The sequence below is a fragment of the Abrus precatorius genome, unplaced genomic scaffold, assembly GCF_003935025.1.
Source record: "Abrus precatorius isolate BTA unplaced genomic scaffold, Abrus_2018 Scaffold10, whole genome shotgun sequence".
Taxonomy (NCBI): Eukaryota; Viridiplantae; Streptophyta; class Magnoliopsida; order Fabales; family Fabaceae; genus Abrus; species Abrus precatorius.
In genome coordinates, this window is record NW_020874292.1 from 15,333,087 (window position 1) to 15,355,039 (window position 21,953).

The 21,953-nt window shown below is 33.8% G+C and overlaps 1 protein-coding gene and 1 non-coding gene across 3 annotated transcripts; one reads left to right on the forward strand and one right to left on the reverse strand.

Annotated features, from left to right (window-relative positions):
• The first annotated feature begins 1,828 nt into the window (after positions 1–1,828).
• LOC113868341 lies at positions 1,829–9,911 on the forward strand. 2 transcript variants are annotated; one of them, XM_027503823.1, is made up of 7 exons: positions 1,829–2,029; positions 2,367–3,534; positions 3,995–4,189; positions 5,217–6,072; positions 6,327–7,173; positions 7,333–8,961; positions 9,828–9,911. In XM_027503823.1, exons 2-7 carry the CDS (start codon positions 2,469–2,471, stop codon positions 9,855–9,857), a joined length of 4,623 nt encoding a protein of 1,540 aa, XP_027359624.1. In that variant the 5' UTR covers positions 1,829–2,029; positions 2,367–2,468; the 3' UTR covers positions 9,858–9,911. The 2 variants fall into 2 exon arrangements, with proteins under 2 accessions (XP_027359624.1, XP_027359621.1); XM_027503820.1 differs by having other exon boundaries at positions 5,175–6,072; positions 6,327–8,961.
• An 8,993-nt stretch (positions 9,912–18,904) lies between these two features.
• LOC113853386 lies at positions 18,905–19,011 on the reverse strand. The gene has a single exon (XR_003502558.1). It is a non-coding gene; the product is annotated as a small nucleolar RNA R71 (small nucleolar RNA).
• Positions 19,012–21,953: the final 2,942 nt, after the last annotated feature.

Sequence of the window (21,953 nt, forward strand, 5' to 3'; positions counted from 1 at the left end):
ATAATTAATATAAAATAATATCTACATATATTTTAATAAATTAATAATATAATTTTTTGCATTCATATTGTATTAAAATTAAATTTATATTTTTTTATTTTGCATCATCTATCTACCACACAAAAATTAATTATATAGATTAGATTTTAAACTAATTTATTTTCTTTTATTTTAAAACTAATTTTAAATTTTAGATTTGGTTTAAAACTGATTTAAAATTTGATTTTAGTTAAAACCAGTTTTAAATTCAATAGTTTATGTTAAATTAGTTTTAAATTTATTTTTATTTTAAATTATTTTTAAATTCAGTTTTAAATTTAATTTTTAAGGTAAAATTAATTTTTAATAAATTTGTAAATTTAGTTTTTAATATAAAATTACTTTGTTTCTATTACATTAAATTAGTGCATTTTAAAAATATTTTAGTAATCTTAATTAATTATATTATTAAATATATTATTTTTAAAACTTATTTTCATCAAACAGAGTTAATGATGAAAGTTTAAATTAAAACTTATAAAAAATATTAATATTAAATAATGATAAAATATTGTTATTATGTTTTTTAAAATTAAAAACATAAATTTAAATATAAAAAATAACAGTAATTAATTCAAAATATTTGCTATATTTTTATATCATTAATATAATAATTATATTTTAAAGAATATTATTTTAAATATTTAGTCTTAATTATAAGAATTAAGGTTAAGAAAAAAATATTAATTATATAATGTAGTCATGAAAAATTTTGTGAAATATTAGTTATAAATTTTTGTAAAATATAAAAAAATATCATCCGTAAAATATACCACGAAGGTCTAATAAATTAAAACATGAAATAATATCTCCATGTACAGTATAAATTTGGATAAAAAAAGAAAAATTCAATTTTAAAAAATGGATTAAAATTATTAAACTGGTTACAAAAATATAATGAATAAAAAATCAGTTTAATATAAACCTAGCTTTTTAAACATTAGTTATAGATTAAACTTGTATAATTGAATTTTTTGCTCAACTCTAGTGTGTTGAGTCTTGAACTTCAATTTGGGAGGAGAATAGGTGATTGAATCTGAGTACACGTGAATATGCCAATATTCAGCCAGAAAATAACCAGGAATTTATCTTCTATGAAGGGATTTCTCCCCTTAGTGAATAGAAGAGTGTGGGGTTGTTCAACTTATCTGAGTTATCTCTACATATCTCTGTGGAAACATAAATCATTTACTTTGCTAATTTTTTTTGTTCCAACTTGAACTAATAGAATTTGCAATTGAAATGCTATGGGTCTAAAATTTTAGGCCTACCTAAGTTTCAATATAGTGGTTTAAGGGTAGCAAACATTTTCATAAAATAAAAATTGCTATACTATTGATGGTTAACAAATTTTTTAAATAATAAAACAGTTTAAACTAAGTCTTATAACGATGTTAAATCATTTTTTAACACTTTATTTATTAAAAATAAATTAAATCACATTTACATTCACTTGTAAGAGCAAAAAGTAAGATATTATAGGCCACACTTATTTATAAATTATTAGTTCATATAGTTAAAATTTATATTTTAATATTTATATAAATGTTTTTTTTATGGTTAAGTTCTTTTCATTTAAGAACATTAACACGTTTTTATATAAAAAAGATTAAAAAAATATATACTCAGGGAAAATTAAATTGTAACTCTTAAAGAAAAACAAAATTTAAAGAAAATAAAGAGAGAGAAAGAGAGAGAAAAGAATATGATTTTGCCAAACACGACCCAACACAGCTCGAAAGCTATCGAGATGCGTTTAGGCAAATGCTTTATCCCCCCGCCACAGTAATCTGTTTCCACTCCCCAAACTTGTTCTTCGTTTCACTCATCGCCCACAACGCAATAACCACACCTCCGTGAATCCAATGCACTTAACCAGAAACCCCCTCCTTCCTTAGCTAGGGTTTATCACACACAACCCCACCCATTCCTTACAAAACCCCAATCTCGATTCTCCCTTCGCCCCTCGCGATTCCCCCTCTCCCACACGGTAAGTGCTTCCTGTTTCGATGCTTCTTCTTCCAAACTCTGCTTTCTCCGTAATCGTTATGGATAGCGCGAAAATATTGATGGAAGTAAAACGCAACGAAGCGTTTCGTTTGAGCCAATGTCCATAATTGGAAAATAAATAGAAAAGAAGAAAAAGGCGATTGCGAAATCTGTTACTATTTGACAGTTGCATTTGATTTCGTGTTGCTTCTCTTATGGATAATTTGAATCAAATATGTCACAATATCTGAGTTGGATGGCATCAAAGGGCGCAGAATTTATACTTTGTTGCTTTTCGTTTTGCTTGTGTTGCTCTGAATTGTTTATATGTTGTTCAGGGAATCCTCTATTATCGAGCGTAGCAACAGTGAAGATTGGGCTTTTGGTGTTGTTTGATTGCTACTGTTAGTTGAATTGAATATCACGCTTGCATTGGAGCGATGTATAATCAAGTGAATCGTGGTACTCATTTCGGACAGAGTTCTGTTCCTGCAGTGCCGCCACCACCACCACCACCACCGTATCAACAGGCTCTACCTCATTTCCATCAGTTCCCACCGCCACCCCCACCTAATGTTTATTTACATGGACCTACCCCTCCTACTTCGTCATCCCCGGTTCCCTTGAACCTTCCCATTCAAGGTTCACATAATGTGATGCCAAATGCAGGGCAATCCTATGTTATCCCTTCTCAATTGCACCATGGGAACACAGTGGCGCCACAAATGTCTTGGGCTCCCGGGCCACCAGCTAGAACGTTGCCACCTCCACCGCAGCCTCCCTCGGCTTCCCAAGGACAGATATTGTATAACCCTCCTTTCCATCCACCACCTCCGCAGCCCGGTGATGTTCAGAATATGCGTAGTGCTCCTCCGCCACCCCCCCCTTCAGTGTATCTCCATTCAACTGTTGGTAATTACCAGGTGCCCCCACCTTTGCCATCGTCTCCGCCTCCTGTTCCACCATCTCCTCCGCCTCTTACCCCTCCTATGACTTCTGTGTCCTCCCATGCTACACGTGCTGATGATGCAAAGATGTTTGGTTTGGAATTGAAGTCTGTGGATTCAGTTGATGGAGTTGTAGCTTCTCATACATCTGGTGTTGTGCCGGTGTGTAATTCTGATTCTAATTGGGATGGTGGAAGTTATAGAGAAGTTGCTGTTGCTGCAAGAGATGAGGATCTGCTCCCGCCCAAGCCAACAGAAGAAAAAACTGTGAAGAAGATTGAAGCTTTGTGTCAGCTTATAGCTGCAAATGGTGCTGATGTTGAAGATAAGACTCGTCGAGATGAATTTCGGAATCCTGAATATGCATTTTTGTTTGGTGGTGACCCAGGAAGTGAAGCTGCAATTTCTCACACATATTTCCTGTGGATGAAGAAGAAATATAATTTGGATACTGAATGGCATGAAAAGAAAAGGGAATCACCGATGGTAGACTCTTCAGGGAAACAGTATCATATGCACGTTGCAACTGTAAGTGCCGATTCTGACATGGAAATGGAAGGTTAGTTTTCTTTGTTGTGATTCTGGCTCATAAATATATTATGTGCTATCTCTCTTAGTCTCTTATATTAATACTCATGATAATTGATATTTTACATTTTTTTATGTTAAATATATTATGATACTCCACAAATCCTGGATATACGGGAACCCACTTCTTTAGTTTTGCATCACTGGTGACCACTAGCTCTATAAAAGTAAAGGAGTCTTTTCACATTATATAATTTTTCTATTTGTAGCCTTAAGGGCGACGAGCTTACCTCATGCAAAAGTAATATTTAAATAGCCAACATAATGCATTTTTTGGATGATATGTAGCTAATTGCCTAGGAGAGAACAGGAATAGCCAAAGTATACTATATTTATTTGGTTTTTAATTTCCATTAATATTGTAAACATAAAGTATCATTTAGATTCTAAATCTGATATTCTTTATTTTAATTCTCTATGGGTGGATTTAGATGATATCACACTTTCTGACAAAGGTCAAGGCTCAAATTATGCTACTGAAGCCCTAACTCAGCCACATAATCGGCTTGATGAGATGTTTAACATGAATCAGAATATACAGCAGCTGCAGAATTCAATAGCCAAGGACGTCTCATCCTGTGATGTTTCATACTTTGGATCCATAAGAGTCAGCAAACAAAATGAAGGTTTCATTTTAGAAAAGTGACTGTTCATTATGTTTTACCTCACTTAGTGGGACAAAGCTTGGTTGTTTTTGTTGACTGTTCATTATGTTAGATTAATTTTGGTATTACTTGTTTGAATCTTTTATTAGAGATTCCTTTTGAAAGGTCAGACTTGTTCTTATTTACTTAATCAATTTAGTAATGCTGGTGATTGATATATGTCAAAATTAGGCACAGGGGCAATTTTTTATTACACTGGAAGTTTAGTGCTGAAATTCAGCACTGATTTTTCTGTTTCTTAATTATTTAATTTAGAGTGTTTGATATCTTAACTTTCTCACCTTAAAGGCTCAAACACTGAATCTGATTTTACAGTTTGAGGATTGACTTAAGATTAAGAAACTTTATTAGAATGAAGTCCTGCCAATTGCTTCAGCATCCTTGATATTTATAGACAAAAATGAAGAAATATATTTTATATTTACAAGAACAGTAATTAGTACACCTCTAATATTTTCAGTGATACATTAATTCCCATAATTCCCAATGACATTAATCACTTTCGGTATTTTTGGAAGATTGAATGCACTGGATGTAGAAATTGTTCATAATATAAAAATTCATTTAAAATCTCTGTAGTTTTTTTGGCAATTTGTTTCATTTAATTAAACAATTTCAATAAGTTTGAGGTGATTAACTTAATTTCCCCTTATATCATTGAAAAAGATGATAGGTTTATAATTGTTCATGCATAAAAGTAGGAAGCCATTGTTTATGATCACTGTGTGTGGATCACGTGCTCTTTTTTCACTGAATACATTCAGAAGTAATCACTTCTTATCTTGTTTCTGACAAATCCCTAAGAATTCAGAAGTGGTAGAATATTAAGAGAATTCAGTCTGATATTTGATGTTGAATGAATCCAATCTAGAGTTAACTCTCTGACATATTAATTTATTGAGAGGATTTTGGTTTTATGTTTAAAAGGCTTTTTAATAAAATACAGAACCAGGGATTTTATCTGATGTGGAGCACATGAAATCTGCAGGATCAGTTACCAAGGTCTGTAGTCCTGTGAATGACTCAACAAAGGTAGCTGAATTTCTCTTGGGCACTGTTTTGGAGAAATCTACAGCTCCTGGAGATAAAGATTTCATGCAAACTGGTATTTCTGATCATAAAGAAACCATTAATCCTGATAAAGATAGGCTACTCGTAAGGAGTGGCAGCCTAAAAAGACTTCTTCAAAATTATGCTTCTGATGATGCTTCAGATAATGAAGATGATGGCTGTGCCGCAGATGCTAATGTTTTCACAGTCTCAGGAGGTGCTGACATTGGTGTTTTGGCTGCCCATAAAGATTCTGGGATTTCTATGGAGACCAGTACTGGATCGAAGAATCCCTCTAGCACTCAAAAGGAGTTTAGGCCACCGTCCAAAACATCACGGGATGATCCAGGAACATCTCCATGTATAGTACAAGAGTCTAAGACCCGGAAAAGATATGTCTCACGTTGGACTAGTGATGAATGTATTGAGCATAACCTTGAAAATCAAGTGTCTGTTAATTTTGCTGCTTTGGTGGAATCTTTCCATGGCAAAGATGGATTAGAAGGTACTGGCATTGACTGTGGTAACAAGAGCACCAATGGTGAACTGGAGAATGAGGGGAAAACCTCAAAACATGAGCCAAATGTTCTGAAAGTTGATGAATTCGGAAGACATCTTAGAGAATGTCTTACGGACAGTGATTCTGATGACTCACGCAATCTTCAGACAAGGAAGATAAACAAAAGAGATAGAAGCTGGGGTCACAGCCAGTCTCCTCCTGACAGGAGGGGTAGGAGGAGGAGGAGGAGGAGGAGCCCCTGGAGGAGAAAGGATAAAAGAAACCGGTCTCGCAGGTATGTACTTCTGTCATGCTTGTAGGATGCCCCCAATTACCTTCTGTTATCTTGAATCTTGTCCCTGAGCAAACAGTTGTGTAGGATGCACAAATCTTCCTTTCCTAGGTTATTTTGTTGTATGAGTTGAACGTAAATCATCCTTCCTGTTAGTGATGGTCAATTGTCTCTTTGCTTTTAGAATCTTGGATCTTGATCACTTCAATTATCTCTCTGAAGAATACATAGAAATTTTCAATTTTTGATCGTTTCAGCTGGTCGCCTCGGCAACATAGAAGCAGGAGCAGGTCTCCAATCTTAAGACTTTCAGGAGACTTTCGTGGTGAGAATGTGAAAAGGGACAAGGGTCAGTGCATGAACTTCTTTCGAGGAAAGTGCTATCGTGGAGCATCTTGCAAGTATGCTCACCATGAATCTGAAATAAATGCTACTTCAAAGCGCCATAGGAATAAACAGGATCTGGAAGTCCGATCTCATGCAAAGGAAGCCAGGATTAATGAGGGTATGGAGAATATTTCTTCTAAAGGGTCAGATTATGAGCATGGAGGAATCAGAAATCAGGATGTGAATCTTTGTAATAATTTAGCCAGCCATAAAGTAGTGCAGAAGAAAGAAGATTCAGGGAGGCATGCTGTTGTGTCTATTACTGCTTGTCTTGATGGTCAATCAGTTAATAATAGTGATCCAAGTAAATCTGAAGGTTTCAGAGAGGCTGCTCCTGAAATGCAGGAAACCATAGGAGTCATGGAGGAACCCAAGGCTTTATTAATCCATGAAAATGATAGATTTCAGAAAGCAGGGAATTCTCATCAGCGACACTTGGTTGATGGTTTTAACCCTGAAGCTTTAAGCAGTGGTGATGCTTCTAAAACATCTGGTACATATAAAGACGTCATTCCCTCAGAAGATGGTTTATTTGTTGTTCAGCAAATACAACCCAAAGTTTCTGTTGGTGTTCCAGAATATTCTGGTTACCCATCTCAGCTTATATATGCATCCTTTGTGACTGATTCATCACCTGATAAAAGATCAATTGTTTCTGCTACTGCTAATGAGGTTTATGGTAGTGAACCATTACCATATATGTTACCTTCAACTCAGGTACAGTCAGCCACTACTTCTGTTGGTCCATGTGTTGTCACATCAGAGAAGCCTTCATTGCACTCTGAGGCATCTAAAGAGTTACCTCCGCATAGTGGTTCTTCAGTGGAATTACTGCTTCATACTTACCAGTTGCCTTCTGTTGTTTCTCATTCTCAGGGTGAAAATACTGTACATATGCCACAAATTTCAAGGCAGCATGGTGGGATGCAACAAAGTGCATTCTTTCCTTTTCAATCCACTGCACGAGAAAAGTTTGAACCTTACCCAGCTCCATTACACACGCAGAATTCTCACTTCAGTGTAACACCTAATAGCACTTGGACATCATTGCCACCACCACCGCCACTACCACCGTCAAGAGCAATGTATAATTCCAGTTTAAACTCAGGAGTTGCAAAATCACATGTTTCTTCAGAATTCAATCAGAGTCAATTGCATTTGAGAACTGACTTTGTTTCTCAGACTCCCACGAAGCCTGGGTTACCAACTCATTCTCTGAATTCTGAGTTTCAGGATCAAGCATACCTTCCAATGCAGGATCATTCACGAACATTCATGCATACTGAACCTTTCTCTCCGAAGCATCTCCCCCAGGGGAACCCACCTAGTCAACTGCTTTCAGGTTCTAATATCAATAGAGAAGACCTTAATACTCCGCTTTCAATGCAGGATTCAAAATTTTCAAGCTACACATCATTTGGAGGCCTACATTCTCAATCCAAGCAATTTTCCTGGGAGTCAGATGTAAACAGACCACAACCTTCTCTGGGTGGCAGGTTGTCTCCTGAGGGACATTTTATGACATCTTCCCAGATTCATTCATTATCACAGAAGCAACAATCAATGTATAATTTTCAATGTCCTGCATCTGACGTTAATTTGGGTGTGCCTGGGGAGACTGTTACTGTATCCAGATATCCACCAGACTCTCTGGATAGCAATCATTCAACCTCTCTTCCAACTATTGGGGGATCAAGAATATCTGCTCACTATAATCCTTATGCATCAACCTTTGAGAAACCACTAAGTTCCAAATTCAGTTCAAGTATTTATAGACAAGAAAGTGAAATAATCCATGGTAACAATTATGCTTCTTCTAGATTAAACCATACTCCTATAAATAGGACAGGTGATGGTGGGGTTGGATCAAGACAGTCAGCATCACCAAAATCAGCTAGAGGTTTTGGTCAGATTTTGCCTAGATCTGGCGGTGACCAATATGATCCACTTTTTGACAGCATTGAACCATCATCCTCTTTGAGAAAAAATGATTTTGATCAGAAGCAGGAAGTTACAGGTGAATCTAACATCAGCCTAAGGCCCAAAAGTTCTCATATGTCTTTGGACATGGATGAGAAAAACAAGCATGAGGAGGTTGGGGCTGTTGCCTCTACCACTTCTCAAAATAATGATGAATATGGTGAGACAGCAGATGCTGAAGTTGGTGTTGTTGAAAATGAGAGCCTAAGTAATGATGTGGATGTTGCAAAAATGACTACAGGGGACGTTGAGATTAATCAGATCAAGTCTCCAGGGAAAAGAAAGAAGAGTAAGGAATCCAGATCGATGAAATTGTTCAAAATTTCCATTGCAAACTTTGTAAAGGAGGTTTTGAAACCATCATGGCAGCAAGGTAATATGAGTAAGGTGGCTTTCAAAACCATTGTGAAAAAGACTGTTGATAAGGTGTCAGGAGCCATGAAAGGTCATCGTGTACCCAAGTCTCAAGCAAAAATAAGTCAATATATTGACTCGTCTCAGCGAAAGTTGACTAAACTTGTGATGGTAATTGAATTTTTCATCCCTTATAATGTGTTTTTTCCCCTCATTAGAGGTGAGAAGGTAGCTTTTAGGTGTGTCGTTTTATACTTGATCTCTTGAATATCCCAGTAAATCATTCATTTTTGTATCTTCTACCCTAGCCTAGGTTTGCTATGACATTGGTAAAGCAATTGAAATTTAGGGTCAGCAGTTATAATTTATTCTTTCCTTTAGAATCCGAAGGTCTTGATACACAGACTTACCTTCTTTTTCTGTCTTGGAATATTAGTTTATTTAAACGAAAATGAAAAACAAAAGAATTTGGGTTGGTCCTTTTGTGTTTTTGGTATTGTTCTTCAATCAAAATTAGAATTTTATCTTAAAGGGTTTGTGTGGGTTTCTAAGGTGCAACTCCAATTTTGATTGGAGAATACCTCCACAAGCACTTATAAAACAACTAAGTTTTGTCCAAAGAAAATTCTTTGTAACTTGTTTGAACCAGTGCTGTTATTTTAATTGAATTTTAAGTGTTTCTTTCAGTATTTTAACTAAAAGTTACTTCTGTTCTGAACTGTTACTTACTGGATAGTTAGATCCAAGATTCATGAGTGTGTCTACTCATATATTGTGTCTGTAAGATTTTGGAGTTCTATTGAACTTCAGCGGTGGTCTCTCTTCAGTGACTTTTTATATGCAGGGAACTGCTGTTTTTTTTTTTTTCTTTTATTTTTCAAAAGAAATTGGAGATGGAAAGCAGTATATATGAATTGTTTCACCAGAAAATTACAAATAAATGATCTGACTGGAAAGTTGATTTAAGGATAACAATGTGCCTTGGTTTTAATATTCAAATTGCTTTTAGTGACGTTTCATCCCTACTTTTTCTGCAGGGTTATGTCGACAAGTATGTCAAGGTCTGAAAGTGAACTGTCCCAATGTTTCTTCAACATTCAATGTTAATAGGTGCGGCATTTGAAAAGGAAACATCGGTGAACTGTCACCTCTCAATTAAAGGCATACGAGATATATGCCAGACTGATTGATCAGCATTCCAGTTCCTGAAGAGTTTTTGGTCGTCCACAAATATGTATGTATTGTATTTTCTTGTTATTTGTTTTTATTTTATAGTTTCCGCTCCATGTTATATATTAGCATTTCAATGTTTTTTACCCGTGAATATTGCAAAGTTGGAATTTTGGTTTCCCCTTAGTTCTCTCTTTTGTTTCTATGAGCCAATCACTAGAAGGAATTGCAGTAAAAAAAATTACTAAAAGAAAAGAGTAATGTTGTGTGGTGCATAAATTTTCTTTCCTTTTAATATACAAGTGCTGTGTTTGGAAGCATCTCGCGCGGTGGTTGGCAGGGACTTACTGGTGGCTTCATCATATTTTCCCCGAAACATGGAACTAAGAAGCTTTTCATGCAGAGATACCATTAGTCCAATTTGTTTATAATCTAGGAGGAGTGCTGATGCTTTATTATATTCTGATTAATTATATGACATCATTTGATCTTATTTTGAGGAAACTGGCATTTGATTGCTAGAGGGGGGGAATTTGATCCAAGTTCCCCCTTCTGCAGATAGCCAGGTTACACCACCTGAGGTTGTTACTCAAGTGGCAATCGCACTGGTCTTCGCTGTGTATAGTGCACAAGAGTTTAGCTTGCATGTGAAAATACTATTTTCACGAAAGGAAATATTTCTTGTACCCTCATATTCGTCAGTCCAGCATGTGAAAAATTCTGGTCCTTGAACAATTGTTTGACTTTATTCGTCAGTCCAAACTAACACTTCCAATAGTTCTACTTACTTCGCTTAAGAACCAATCAACACTACTTGTATTCATTCCATCCAAATTCAATGTTGAGTAGTAAGTAGGCTACCATTGAGACTGAGATTGTGACATGAACTGTTGTTGTGTTTGACTTATATCCTCTATCTTTGTGCTAGATCTTTCGTCACTTTCATTTGTTTAAGGGCCATCAAATTGCTCTTCCTCCATATAAGTTTTGGGGATTAGAACCTCCAGAACTGAGACATATAAATATTTTCATTATGCAAATCTCTAGAAATTGGCTTAAAAATTAAACATTATATTTACATTATTATTATTACAAATTGGATAACCGCTGTACTTGATCACGCCTTGTCCAATCGCCATGAGCAACTTGTACATCATCTTCATTATTTGTTTGTTATTTTCATGCCTTAACTACTGCAATATATCAACTGTAAAAAATTGATGGTTGGACAAACAATTATAGTGACCTTTTTCTAATCCCAAAATATAAAAAAACAATAAAATAAAATTGTTTTGTTACCAACACGCAATTCATATTTTTATCTCGATGAATCATCATTATACAAAGTGTGTTAGAATTGAATACAATTTGAATATCACAAAAATACACAAGCTTAAATGCACCTGATAAAAATAAAGTCGTTCAGGTGGTCAAAATCGATAAAACATAGTGTGTTTGAGAAATCTCATTTTTTTCTGTATTTAGGATTTTTGGCATATCTTAATGAATCAGGCTACAAAAAAATGCTATAGAAAGCTTGAATTGAATACAATTTGAAAGTACAATTGCATGTGGCATTTCATGCATGATAAAGGTGTAAAGTGTGAGGAAATAGAATGCATGCATGCAAAATTTCTATTTTAATAAAGAAATTTTGAGAGGATCTTGAGTGGCCTACCTTTGTGTGTGTTTTGTAGCAACAAAGGAGGGGTTTTTAAGTGGAACTTAGCTAGTTCAAAGCACCCTCAATTATTGTCAATGAAGTCTATTAATAGATTGAATAGATTGTTTCTTCCCCTAATACAGTATATCAATATTGAAGGATATAATATAGCATATCACTACATGATATATAAGGAAATAACTAATTACAAATAAAAGGAAATAAGGAGCTTTAACAACAATCCCTATAATTATGCTCATATTAATTTTGGGAATCATTTTGAGCTGCTTTGACTAGATATTTTTCTTTAATCATGCTAACATCTCTCGCAAGCAAAGCATGGGATTTATGACGACATGAAGCTTGGATTGGAAAATTCAAACAATGGACAAGACAAACTCTTGGTGAATACATCAACGATTTGCAACTGAGAAGGAATAAATTTAGTGGACAATTTTCCAGCAGAAACAAGTTCCTTAATGAAGTGATAATCAATGTCACATAGCTCATCAGAGTACTATCTAGCAAGTGTACTAGTATTATTGTAGCAAGTTATAAAATAATTTCACAATTTTGAGTCCCAAGTATCGTCCTCAAAGATTAATTCTTTTAATTACCACTTTACAAATCAATAGCTAGTTGAACTAAATAAAATTTGAAGTATTTTGAACATGTGAAGACAAAAGCAATAAAATGTAGAAAATTAGAAAATAACAGCAAAACAAAGTGTAGAGTTTGGAAATGAGATGATATGTGAATGAAGTTGGGAATGATTTCACTTCTTTATCAATTGTAAAACTGAATGAGATCTGAACTTTAAGTTCCTTAATTGATTGATGATCAGTTTCATTAAATTAATCAAAATTCAATTTCTTGACTCATTAATCCTAATATTCAATTAATTATCCTAATTTCTTAGGTGTAAATCAATGAGACATTGTATTAAGCATTAGAAATTAAGAGATCACAAGATCATGAATGCTTATCTCTATGATATTAATTACCTTGACATTCAATTTAGATATGAGAAATTAACTCAACTTCCATTGATGAAAATTCTCTAAGTTCAATTCAAGTGAATAGCTAATTCAAGAATTGCATTAATGATATAATTAAATGTTCAACACAATCAAAGTCTTAAAATTCAGATTTATAATTAATTTACAATATCAAAATCAGATTCATCAATCCTTAACAAAAAGAAATCAAAACATCTTAAAAGAAAAAGAGAAAGAAAGAGTAGAAGAAGAGCAATAGAATTTCATCATAAATTCAACCCCTAATTGAAAAAAATGAGAAAATAGTTCAAATCTCTAAACTAAGTTTGTATTTATAATTTTTTTTCCTTTTTAGTGTAATCACTATGAGCGCATAAAGTGATCATATAGAAGGCTTTTTGTAATTTTTCTTGGTTGAAGTAATCACTATTAGTGAAGAAAGTGATCACTTTGTGGTATTTTTCCATAATTTAGCATATGCGTGTTCACTGAGTGTATAGAGTGAACAAGCGCATCTCCTTTCAAGTCATAGCTCTTTATAGTGATCATTTTGTGTGTAGAAAGTAACCACACATAGCTCTACACAATCACTTTATGTGTGAATAGTGATCACGGATAGGGTATTTATCTCTAACAAACTTGCGTGTGTTCACTATGAGTACATGCTTTAATTTCTTGATACATGTCACAAAATAGTATAATTTAATGACAACATATTGAAAAAATCATAAATCATTCAATTAACTACCAAAATTCAGGAAACTAGTGGCATTCTTTCACTTTGGTTATCTAGTTTAACAAAAAATACAAGTAAAAATTTATCTCTTTCATTTTTCAGCATAAGTCCTAAACATTCTCTGTTACTTATAGTACTTCTAAGAATTAGTTAAATAGAAAAATCATAAGTATTTTATTTTAAATTTAAAATTCATCAGATCAGTGATGATATTTTCCTTATAGTATATATTTTCATGCAAAAATAATAATAAAATAACACCATACTTGGAAAAATCATACCAAAATAAGTTTCTCAATAACATGCACAAAAACGTTACTCTTATATAATAGCATCTTGAGAAAATTATAGGTAATTCATTTTAACTTCAAATTCAGTGAGCATATTTTCCTTATTAAGTCTTCTTTCATACAAAAATTATAAATAAAATAACATCATACTTGAATTTTAAGACAAAAATAATTTTAAGTACATTGTTTTTAGTAAAACATTTACGCATAAGAGTGTATTGTTTGGTATTATATAGTTTCAGAGTGTATTGGAATGATTTAAGGGTGTTTTGGTGGAAGTCTAATGCAGGAGATCTCACTCAAGAAAGACTAAGCACCTAAAACTATATGATTTTAGGACAATCTTGCTTAGGCGAGATGATTCTCGCTTAGATGAGATAATTCTCGCTCAAGCGAGATAGGATAAATTTAGCCCAACCATTCGCCGAGGCGCATTGAGTCACTTAGGCGAGGACTCAGAAAAAATGTTTAACTCTCTGGATGTTATCTCGCTCAGGCGAGCTCGATCTCTCTCAGGCGAGCGTATTAGGAAATGCTTGGTGAGACCACTGTCTGGTGTTGTCGCTTAGGCGAGCTGTACCTCGCTCAGGTGAGAAAAGCGTCGCTCAAGTGAGTTGTTCCTCGCTCAAGCGAGAGCGCATGGGGATGAGGGGTATTTAAGAGATTTTCACCATGGAAATTTCATTTCATTCCAAATCTCACGTTCCCTTCTTATTTTCTCTTAACTCTCACTTTCTTCTCTTAGATAAAACTCCTTCAAACTGCGATTACTCTTCGAATCCAAGCTGGGATGTTAAATCTAAACGACTCTCAGTAAGTTTCTCTGAATAAAATTTTGTTTTCTCCAATCGTTTCTCGTATTTTTCATTCCTCATAGATACCTCTTGGCACTCAGGAGAACTTCCATGGTTGAACTCAAATCTTTGTCAATATCTCTTCACATGCTCCGATCGAGGTAAAGAGAGCTCTATTTTGTTATTCTATTAAAATGTTTATTTTGTGCTCATTAAAACGCTATTACATAGGTATTTTGTGAAAATATGTGTTTGAAATATATTATATATGAATGATAGCTGAGAATAAGCATGTTTGGTTGTTTGGATTAAGTGGCTGTGATATGTTCACATGAAATATATGATGAGTACTCAATATGGAATGTTATCAAAACGTGTTAAGTTATTATGGTATGATTATATGAAATATGTCTATTGATAAATTCACATTTTACCATAATTTTTAGTATAGTTTTGTTAATAAATAAGTAGTAAAGTGCTAAGTAAACTTGAAAATGTCATAAAAAGTGCATCAATATTCATAATTGTGTAAATAGTTTTGAGTTTTAGATTTTTAGTCCATTTCTAAACAATTTGACTTAAAATGACGTAATCCTTGGGTAGAAGCTTGAGATGAGAATTTGAGGTGAAGATTGAAGTGAAGAAAGTAGAGGAATTGAGCCTAAAAGATGAAGAATCAAGTGTTATGTGTAGGGCGTAACCACTCTGAGTACATAGAGTTAACACTTTGAAGAAGAAAATTCATGAAAATCAAAAGAGTAGCAACTCCAAGCATTCAGAGTAGTTATGCCCAAGGACAATTCATTTATGCACCCACTTCAAGTGTTCAGAGTAGTTACGCGTGAGGCTCTTCCCATGTAGAACACTTGCGCGTAGGTACTTCAATCACTTAAAGTAGCTACGCAAAAGTAACAGAATTTTAAATATCATTTTTAAGTATCAACTTTGGACGATTTGAGTTCCTAATTCAGTTATAGAAGCTTCTAGAAGACCTTTTATGCTATAATTTTCAGAGATTATTATGTGGAAATAGAAAAAGGTAGGAAAAACATTATAAATAAAAGTTAGAGATTTAGAAAATGGGATTTTTCGTTCATTTTTGTTATTTTTCATCTTGTAACTGTTTTAACTTCCAAGGAAAGTTAGAGAAAGAGATTGGGAGTGACTTTCAAGCTTCATTACTAGAGGAATCAGTGTGAAGATTGGGTCTTGAAAGATGTTCTTCTGCTTCTTGTCTTCTTCTCTTACTTCTCTTTCCATTGTAATGTTATTCTAAACCTTTTTGGTTAAGGATCTATGAATCCAGATTTGATGTTGTGATGTAATTGTGGATTTGGATCTTGAGATTTTAATTGAATTGAGTATATGATTCTATTCTTAATGCAGCTGTGAACTAATCCTTCATTCAATTGAATTTAGAGGAGTCTTCATCAATGGAAATTGATTTTATTTTTAAGATCTAAATCATATGCCTAGGTTATTGAAATCTTAGGAATAAGTATCATGATCTAGTAATCTTATAATTTTTAAAACTTAATGTAATATTTGATTAAATTTCACCTAAGGAATTAGGGAGATTTAATTAGGTATTATGATTAATGAGGCAAGAAATTGTCCTTTCGTTAAAGAAGTGAAATTAATTATTAATCAATTAAATTTTTCAAGAGTTCAGAACATGATTATATTGCAATTGAAAATATGGTGAAGTGATTCATAACTATTTTTCATATAGTATTCTTAATACAAAATTCGTACTCTATTTTTACAGTAAGTTTATTACCTCTTATTGTCCTTATTTCTTACTTTTACATGTTACAAACCTTCCAAACAAATTGTATGGCTCAACTAATTGTTAAATTGTGAAGTGATAATTGAAAATAAGATCCTTGTGGACATACTTGGGGCTCATATTGATTTTCAAATTTTATTATTTGCTACAACTACCTAGTGCACTTGCTAGTTAGTATCCCTCTCAAATTTACGTAACATCTACATGAGATGTTTCAATGAAGTATGATATTGCAATTGTGTGTTAAAATATATAGACTATTGTCGAGTATGTGTATGAGCAATTTTGGCTGTGATAAAGTATGATATAAGTTGAAGGACTTAATAATTGAAATTATATTTTGATGGTGTTAGTGAAGTCAACTTAGTCTGGAAGTTCTTTACTAACCACAATCTTATTAGTAAAGAAAGGAATGATTTTTGAATGATTATAAGTGTCGAATATGGAATGGATCTAGTGTGAAGTTACAGAGATACAGTGAGGGTATAGAGTCCGGAGACGATAGAAATCTGGGGGAGACGTACAGTGGTGAGCGACATTCGCATTTATGTAAACATTATTTTTGAGAGCAAATGCGCCACATGACCTTACACTCATTTCCTAACTAGACTCTTGACTATATATCTTTGCTAAGGGGTTTGTTATTGTACACGTATCCATGTACATGAGTTAGCTGATAACTATTTACCTAGTTGAGTAAGACTTCAAGAAATGCTGGAGGTATCATTGTCTGTGATCACAGGGTACTGATAGTGCATATTTAAAGGAGAGAATTCAATAAGTTATAACAGATTATTGAATTAGCCATATGTGACTATGATTGTGAAAATTATTATGTTTTTCTTATACTATAATTGTGATCTTTGTGATGTAATGATTTATAAATGATAGAATAAACGCTCATCCTTACTAAAATTTTCAAGAACCAAGATGATGACACCTCCAAAAAGAATTAGTTTCATAGATAGTTCTGTATATAATAAACTTAATTATGTATTTAATGAGTACCAGGGAACATGTCACTTTAAGTTAGCCATACATGTTGGTAATTTACCTAGGAATATTATTATGTTAGAGATGACACTATATTATAGTATCCCTTTTGATTTTCTTGTAAGTAGGATACATCATACTCTATGTATATATATCTATAGAGGCACAGTTAGGACCCTAGCAGCCTTCACGTATCTGTTTAGGTACTATGATCATGGCCATCTTAGGAGGTCGACTCGAGTTATCAGTGAGCAAGTCACGGGTGTTGAGGTAGCAGCCCACTCAAGAGATTTATATATTGAATTAGATGATGACCTCGATTTAGAGGATTTAGCAGAGATAGAAGGATGGCATGGAGATGACTAGCTTTGGGTCCTCAGTGTTTCGATATATTTTAGGATTGCTCTAGGGCATAAATTGATTTTTGTTGTGTAATTATTATTTTAAGTCTCACATATTTTGACAAACAGTTTGTAAGTTTTTATACTTGATATATGTAAAGCATGTTCATTATCCAGATTAGAAAATTTGTTTCTGGTTCATTATAATCTTCAAATTGACTATTATTTAATCAATATTGCCTGATTGGCAAATTCTGAAAACAATCTTATTCATATAAAGATATTTTATTTATCGTATTTATAATGCTTGTCATATATTAAAATTCTTATTTTATTCCCAGTCTGAAAGCAGTTTTAACACTAAAAATTTAGGATGTTACAATTTGGTTTCAGAGTTTGGTTCATCTAAACCAGCCTAGGGTATGAGACTAGTTCGTCAATGTTGTGTGTTGTGTGTTTTTGTTTTATAAGGATAGGAAAAAGTTGTTTGTGACTACAACCTAGTGGTTGTTATTTTATTTGCGTTATTTATAATTAATTTTATAACTAAATTTTGGTTCTTATTAAATTTCACATCTTTTAGGCGCAAATGATTGAATTAAGAAATTCTTAGTAATTGGAAATTAATCCTTGTGGGATGATATTTTAGGAATTTATTTTAGAATCCTTTATTACTTTTCGACAGGTACACTTGCCCAACGAACAAGTTGTTGGCACCGTTGCCAAGAATTGCTTTTTCAATATTAAGAAAATCTCGAATTTAATTGATTTGAGTAATTTGTGTTTTGCTTTATTTTAATTTTATTTTTTTATTTTCAAAAAGTAATAAATAAATATTATTTATTTATTTTAGTTATTTTTTTATTTTATTTTAATATATATTTTTTAGTGTATTTTCACTCATTCTAAGTGCTCTACTGCTTTTTTATTTGATTCAAAAATCAAGAAGACAACATATAATAAAATGGCAGAAGAACGACCAATTTTAGAGTATATGACACTTACTATTGAGGGTAATGCCGGGAGCATTGAGCACTTGATATAGAGGCCAACAATTTTGAATTAAAATCGGCCTTGATTAATCTTGTCTAGATCTCCACACTATTTTCAGGGCGACCTAATGAAGATCCCCACCTTCATTTGAAAAATTTCTTTCGACTCGCTGATACCATCAAATACAATGGTGTCACCAAAATGCTATAAGGTTTTGCCTCTTTCAATTTTTTGTCACAGAAAAAGTGAATGCATGGTTCTCTACACTTCCATCTAATTTAATCACAACATGGGATGACCTAACCTAGGAATTCTTAGCCAAATATTTCCCACCATCACTCTTTGCAAAGCTAATGACAAAAATCTCCAATTTTCAACAATATGAGTTTGAATATCAGTTTGAGACATGGGAGCGCTTTGGAGAACTTCTGAGGAGATGTCCATATCATGGTTTTCCTGTGTGCAAGCAAATGCAGATTTTCTATGCTGGATTCTCATCTTCAAATAGAGCCACAGTTGATGCAGCCGCTGGAGGATCCTTTCTATGCAAAGGGCCAACTGCGGTCTATACATTGATAGAAAATATAGCTTCAACAATTTCCAATGGCATACAGATCATAACAAAAGCAAAGAGAAGGAAGTCGCTTCATTCTATTAGGTAGAAAGCAGCGACACAATAACAAATAAGCTAAAATTTTGTCAAGACAAAAGAAATTATTATTAAGAGCACAAGATCTATCGGCAAAACCTCCAAAGGCCAAGGAGGTCAACTTCTTAAGCAACAACTACAATTCGGGATGGCAAAATAATTCTCCAAATTCAAATGTTTATCGTCCTCCCCATATACAAAATTAAGGAGCAAGACTAGAGAGAAATGAGGCTCCTAGATTTCAGTCAAACTTTCAAGAACAAATGATGTAGTATATGCATTATTCTGACAAGAGAATGACTGAGCTTAAATCTAAGTTCGAACAACAAAACATTCGCATAGAGCAACAAGCCCAAACAATGGATAGAAGGTTCTTTGAGATAAACTCTGATGTGAAAACCCAGTTATTAGAAATAAAAGCATAACTTCAACAACTTACCAATCTTCTTAGTCAAAGAGTGATGAGAACATTACCATCTCAGCCCGAACCAAACCCAAGGGAGCAATGCAATGCCATCACCCTTAGAAGTGAAAAGAAATTACAAGAATCACCGAACATGCACGCCTATGCTTAATAAGAAGCATGCCCACATTGATCCTATAGGCACATCTATGCTTACCAATGAGCACGCCTCTGTTGCAATAGAAGCAGTACTATGTTTATACAAGCATGCCCTTGTTAATCATAAAAGTATGGCTGTGCATCACCATGAGCAAGGTTGTGTTTCAAGTGCAAAGCCTAAAAAATAAAAGAAAAAAAAGTCTCTTGTTCAACCAAGGCCCTATGAGCCTAAGATACCTTTCCCACAATGGCTGTAGGGTCACCTTCCTTATGATGAAGAGTTCCACAAGTTCTTCTACCTATTAGGCAAAGTGCACATTAATATGTCTTTCATTGATGCCATATCCAAAATGCCTAAATATGCTAGATTTTTAAAGAAAATTTTGACCAATAAGAGGAAGCTGAGAGCACATGAAATTGTGAAGCTTACCGAGGAGTGCTCAGCTATAGTCCTTAAAAAGCATCCACCTAAGCTTAAGGACCCAGAAAGTTTGACTATTTCTTACACAATTGGAAAAACTCATATTGATAAAGCTTTATGTGATTTAGGAGTAAGTATTAATCTTATGCCTTATTCTGTTTTCAGGAAGCTTAGAATGCATAAACCTAAGCCAACTTCCATGTCACTTCAGCTGGCAGATAGGTCAATTACATACCCCAAAGGCATAATGAAGAATGTACTTGTAAAAGCTGGAGAGTTTACATTATAAGCATGAGCATCCTTAAGGTTTCAGCATGATCGTGCTCCTTCACTAGAAGCTGTCATGCCAAGAATTATCAGGGAACATTGTCACGACCCCTTTTTGTAAGGAACCGAGAATATTGTTTGTACATCACATACTTATTTAAGATAAATAAATAATAGAGAATATAAGTATAAAATTCTCTTCTCAATTAAAATAAAACAAAGTTTCTTACAACAAATATCCAACAAAACAACATAATATTACATTTAGTTCATAATATTCAAAATAACCAAAATTATACTATATAGTTTCCTCTACATGAGGTCTCAAAATATAAGGGAGAAAGGACTTTGATGCAATATTACTCGACCCCAGCTTCTAACATTTCTTCACTGGCCTTTCAGCCTGTGAAGTAGATGCAACACCTGTTACATCTACTCACGTACCACCGTACGATTATCGCAGTACACACGCACATAACGACATAGAAAGAAATGCAAGAGTGAGCTTACAAAAATAAAATAAAATCATATATGTAGAGCAAAATATTTCTCACAGCAATAACCCCATGCATTTCCAGCCTATCTAATGCACAGGATGAAAACGGTTTTCAACTGGTTTCACAGCCTAAGTAATCCAGAAGGAACCGAGCCGTTCCGGGAGTGACCCATTCCGGTATCTGGATCCAGACAGCACAGCACAGCAGCTCAGCATGAATTACCGTCACACGTCTACCCACCTAAACATGTAACTTGGCTCTATAATGATGCAAAATATATTTTTCATCATGATGCACACCGCAAAAATTATTGTAACAACTCAGCTAAGGTAAGTTTATAATAGATCAGCCAAAATCTCAGCATTTTAAATCAATTAACAACAGTTACAGCTTAGAAAATAGCTTTTATTCAATAGATCTAACAAAATCATATCAAAACATCTTGAAATAGCATATTAAACCGTTCAAAACATAGTTCATAGGTTCAAGTAAGCTTCCCTTACCTCAGAACGATGATTCACACTAGATCTACCGAATATTACTTGTTTTATAGCAAGATTTACCGAAGATTTGGCTTTAGAACAAAGTTTCTCCTAAGAACACCATGAACTTCTATGAGAAAGAGAAAGAGAAGAGAAATGAACGGTAAATCTAGCTTCAAACTTAAAGAAACTTACTTCAAATCCTTCAGAATAGACGTAGAATCTCAGATCTGGCGAGAAATCTAAGTTTAGAAGGGTTTATTATGGGAGAAAATGGAAGTATATGGCCTTAGAACCTTTGAGAACCTTGGAGAGGAGTGAAGAAATAAAAATTTTGTGTGAAGCCCCCTTTTTATAGAAAATTTTTGAAATTTACTGTTCACTGCCGGAATTTACTGCTCATCGCCGGAAACACTGTTAACTGCCTTACTGTTCACGTTGAAAACACTGTTCAGGGCATTATTCACACTGAAAATACTGTGCACGCGTACTGTATACACACTGTACGCGTATGTGAC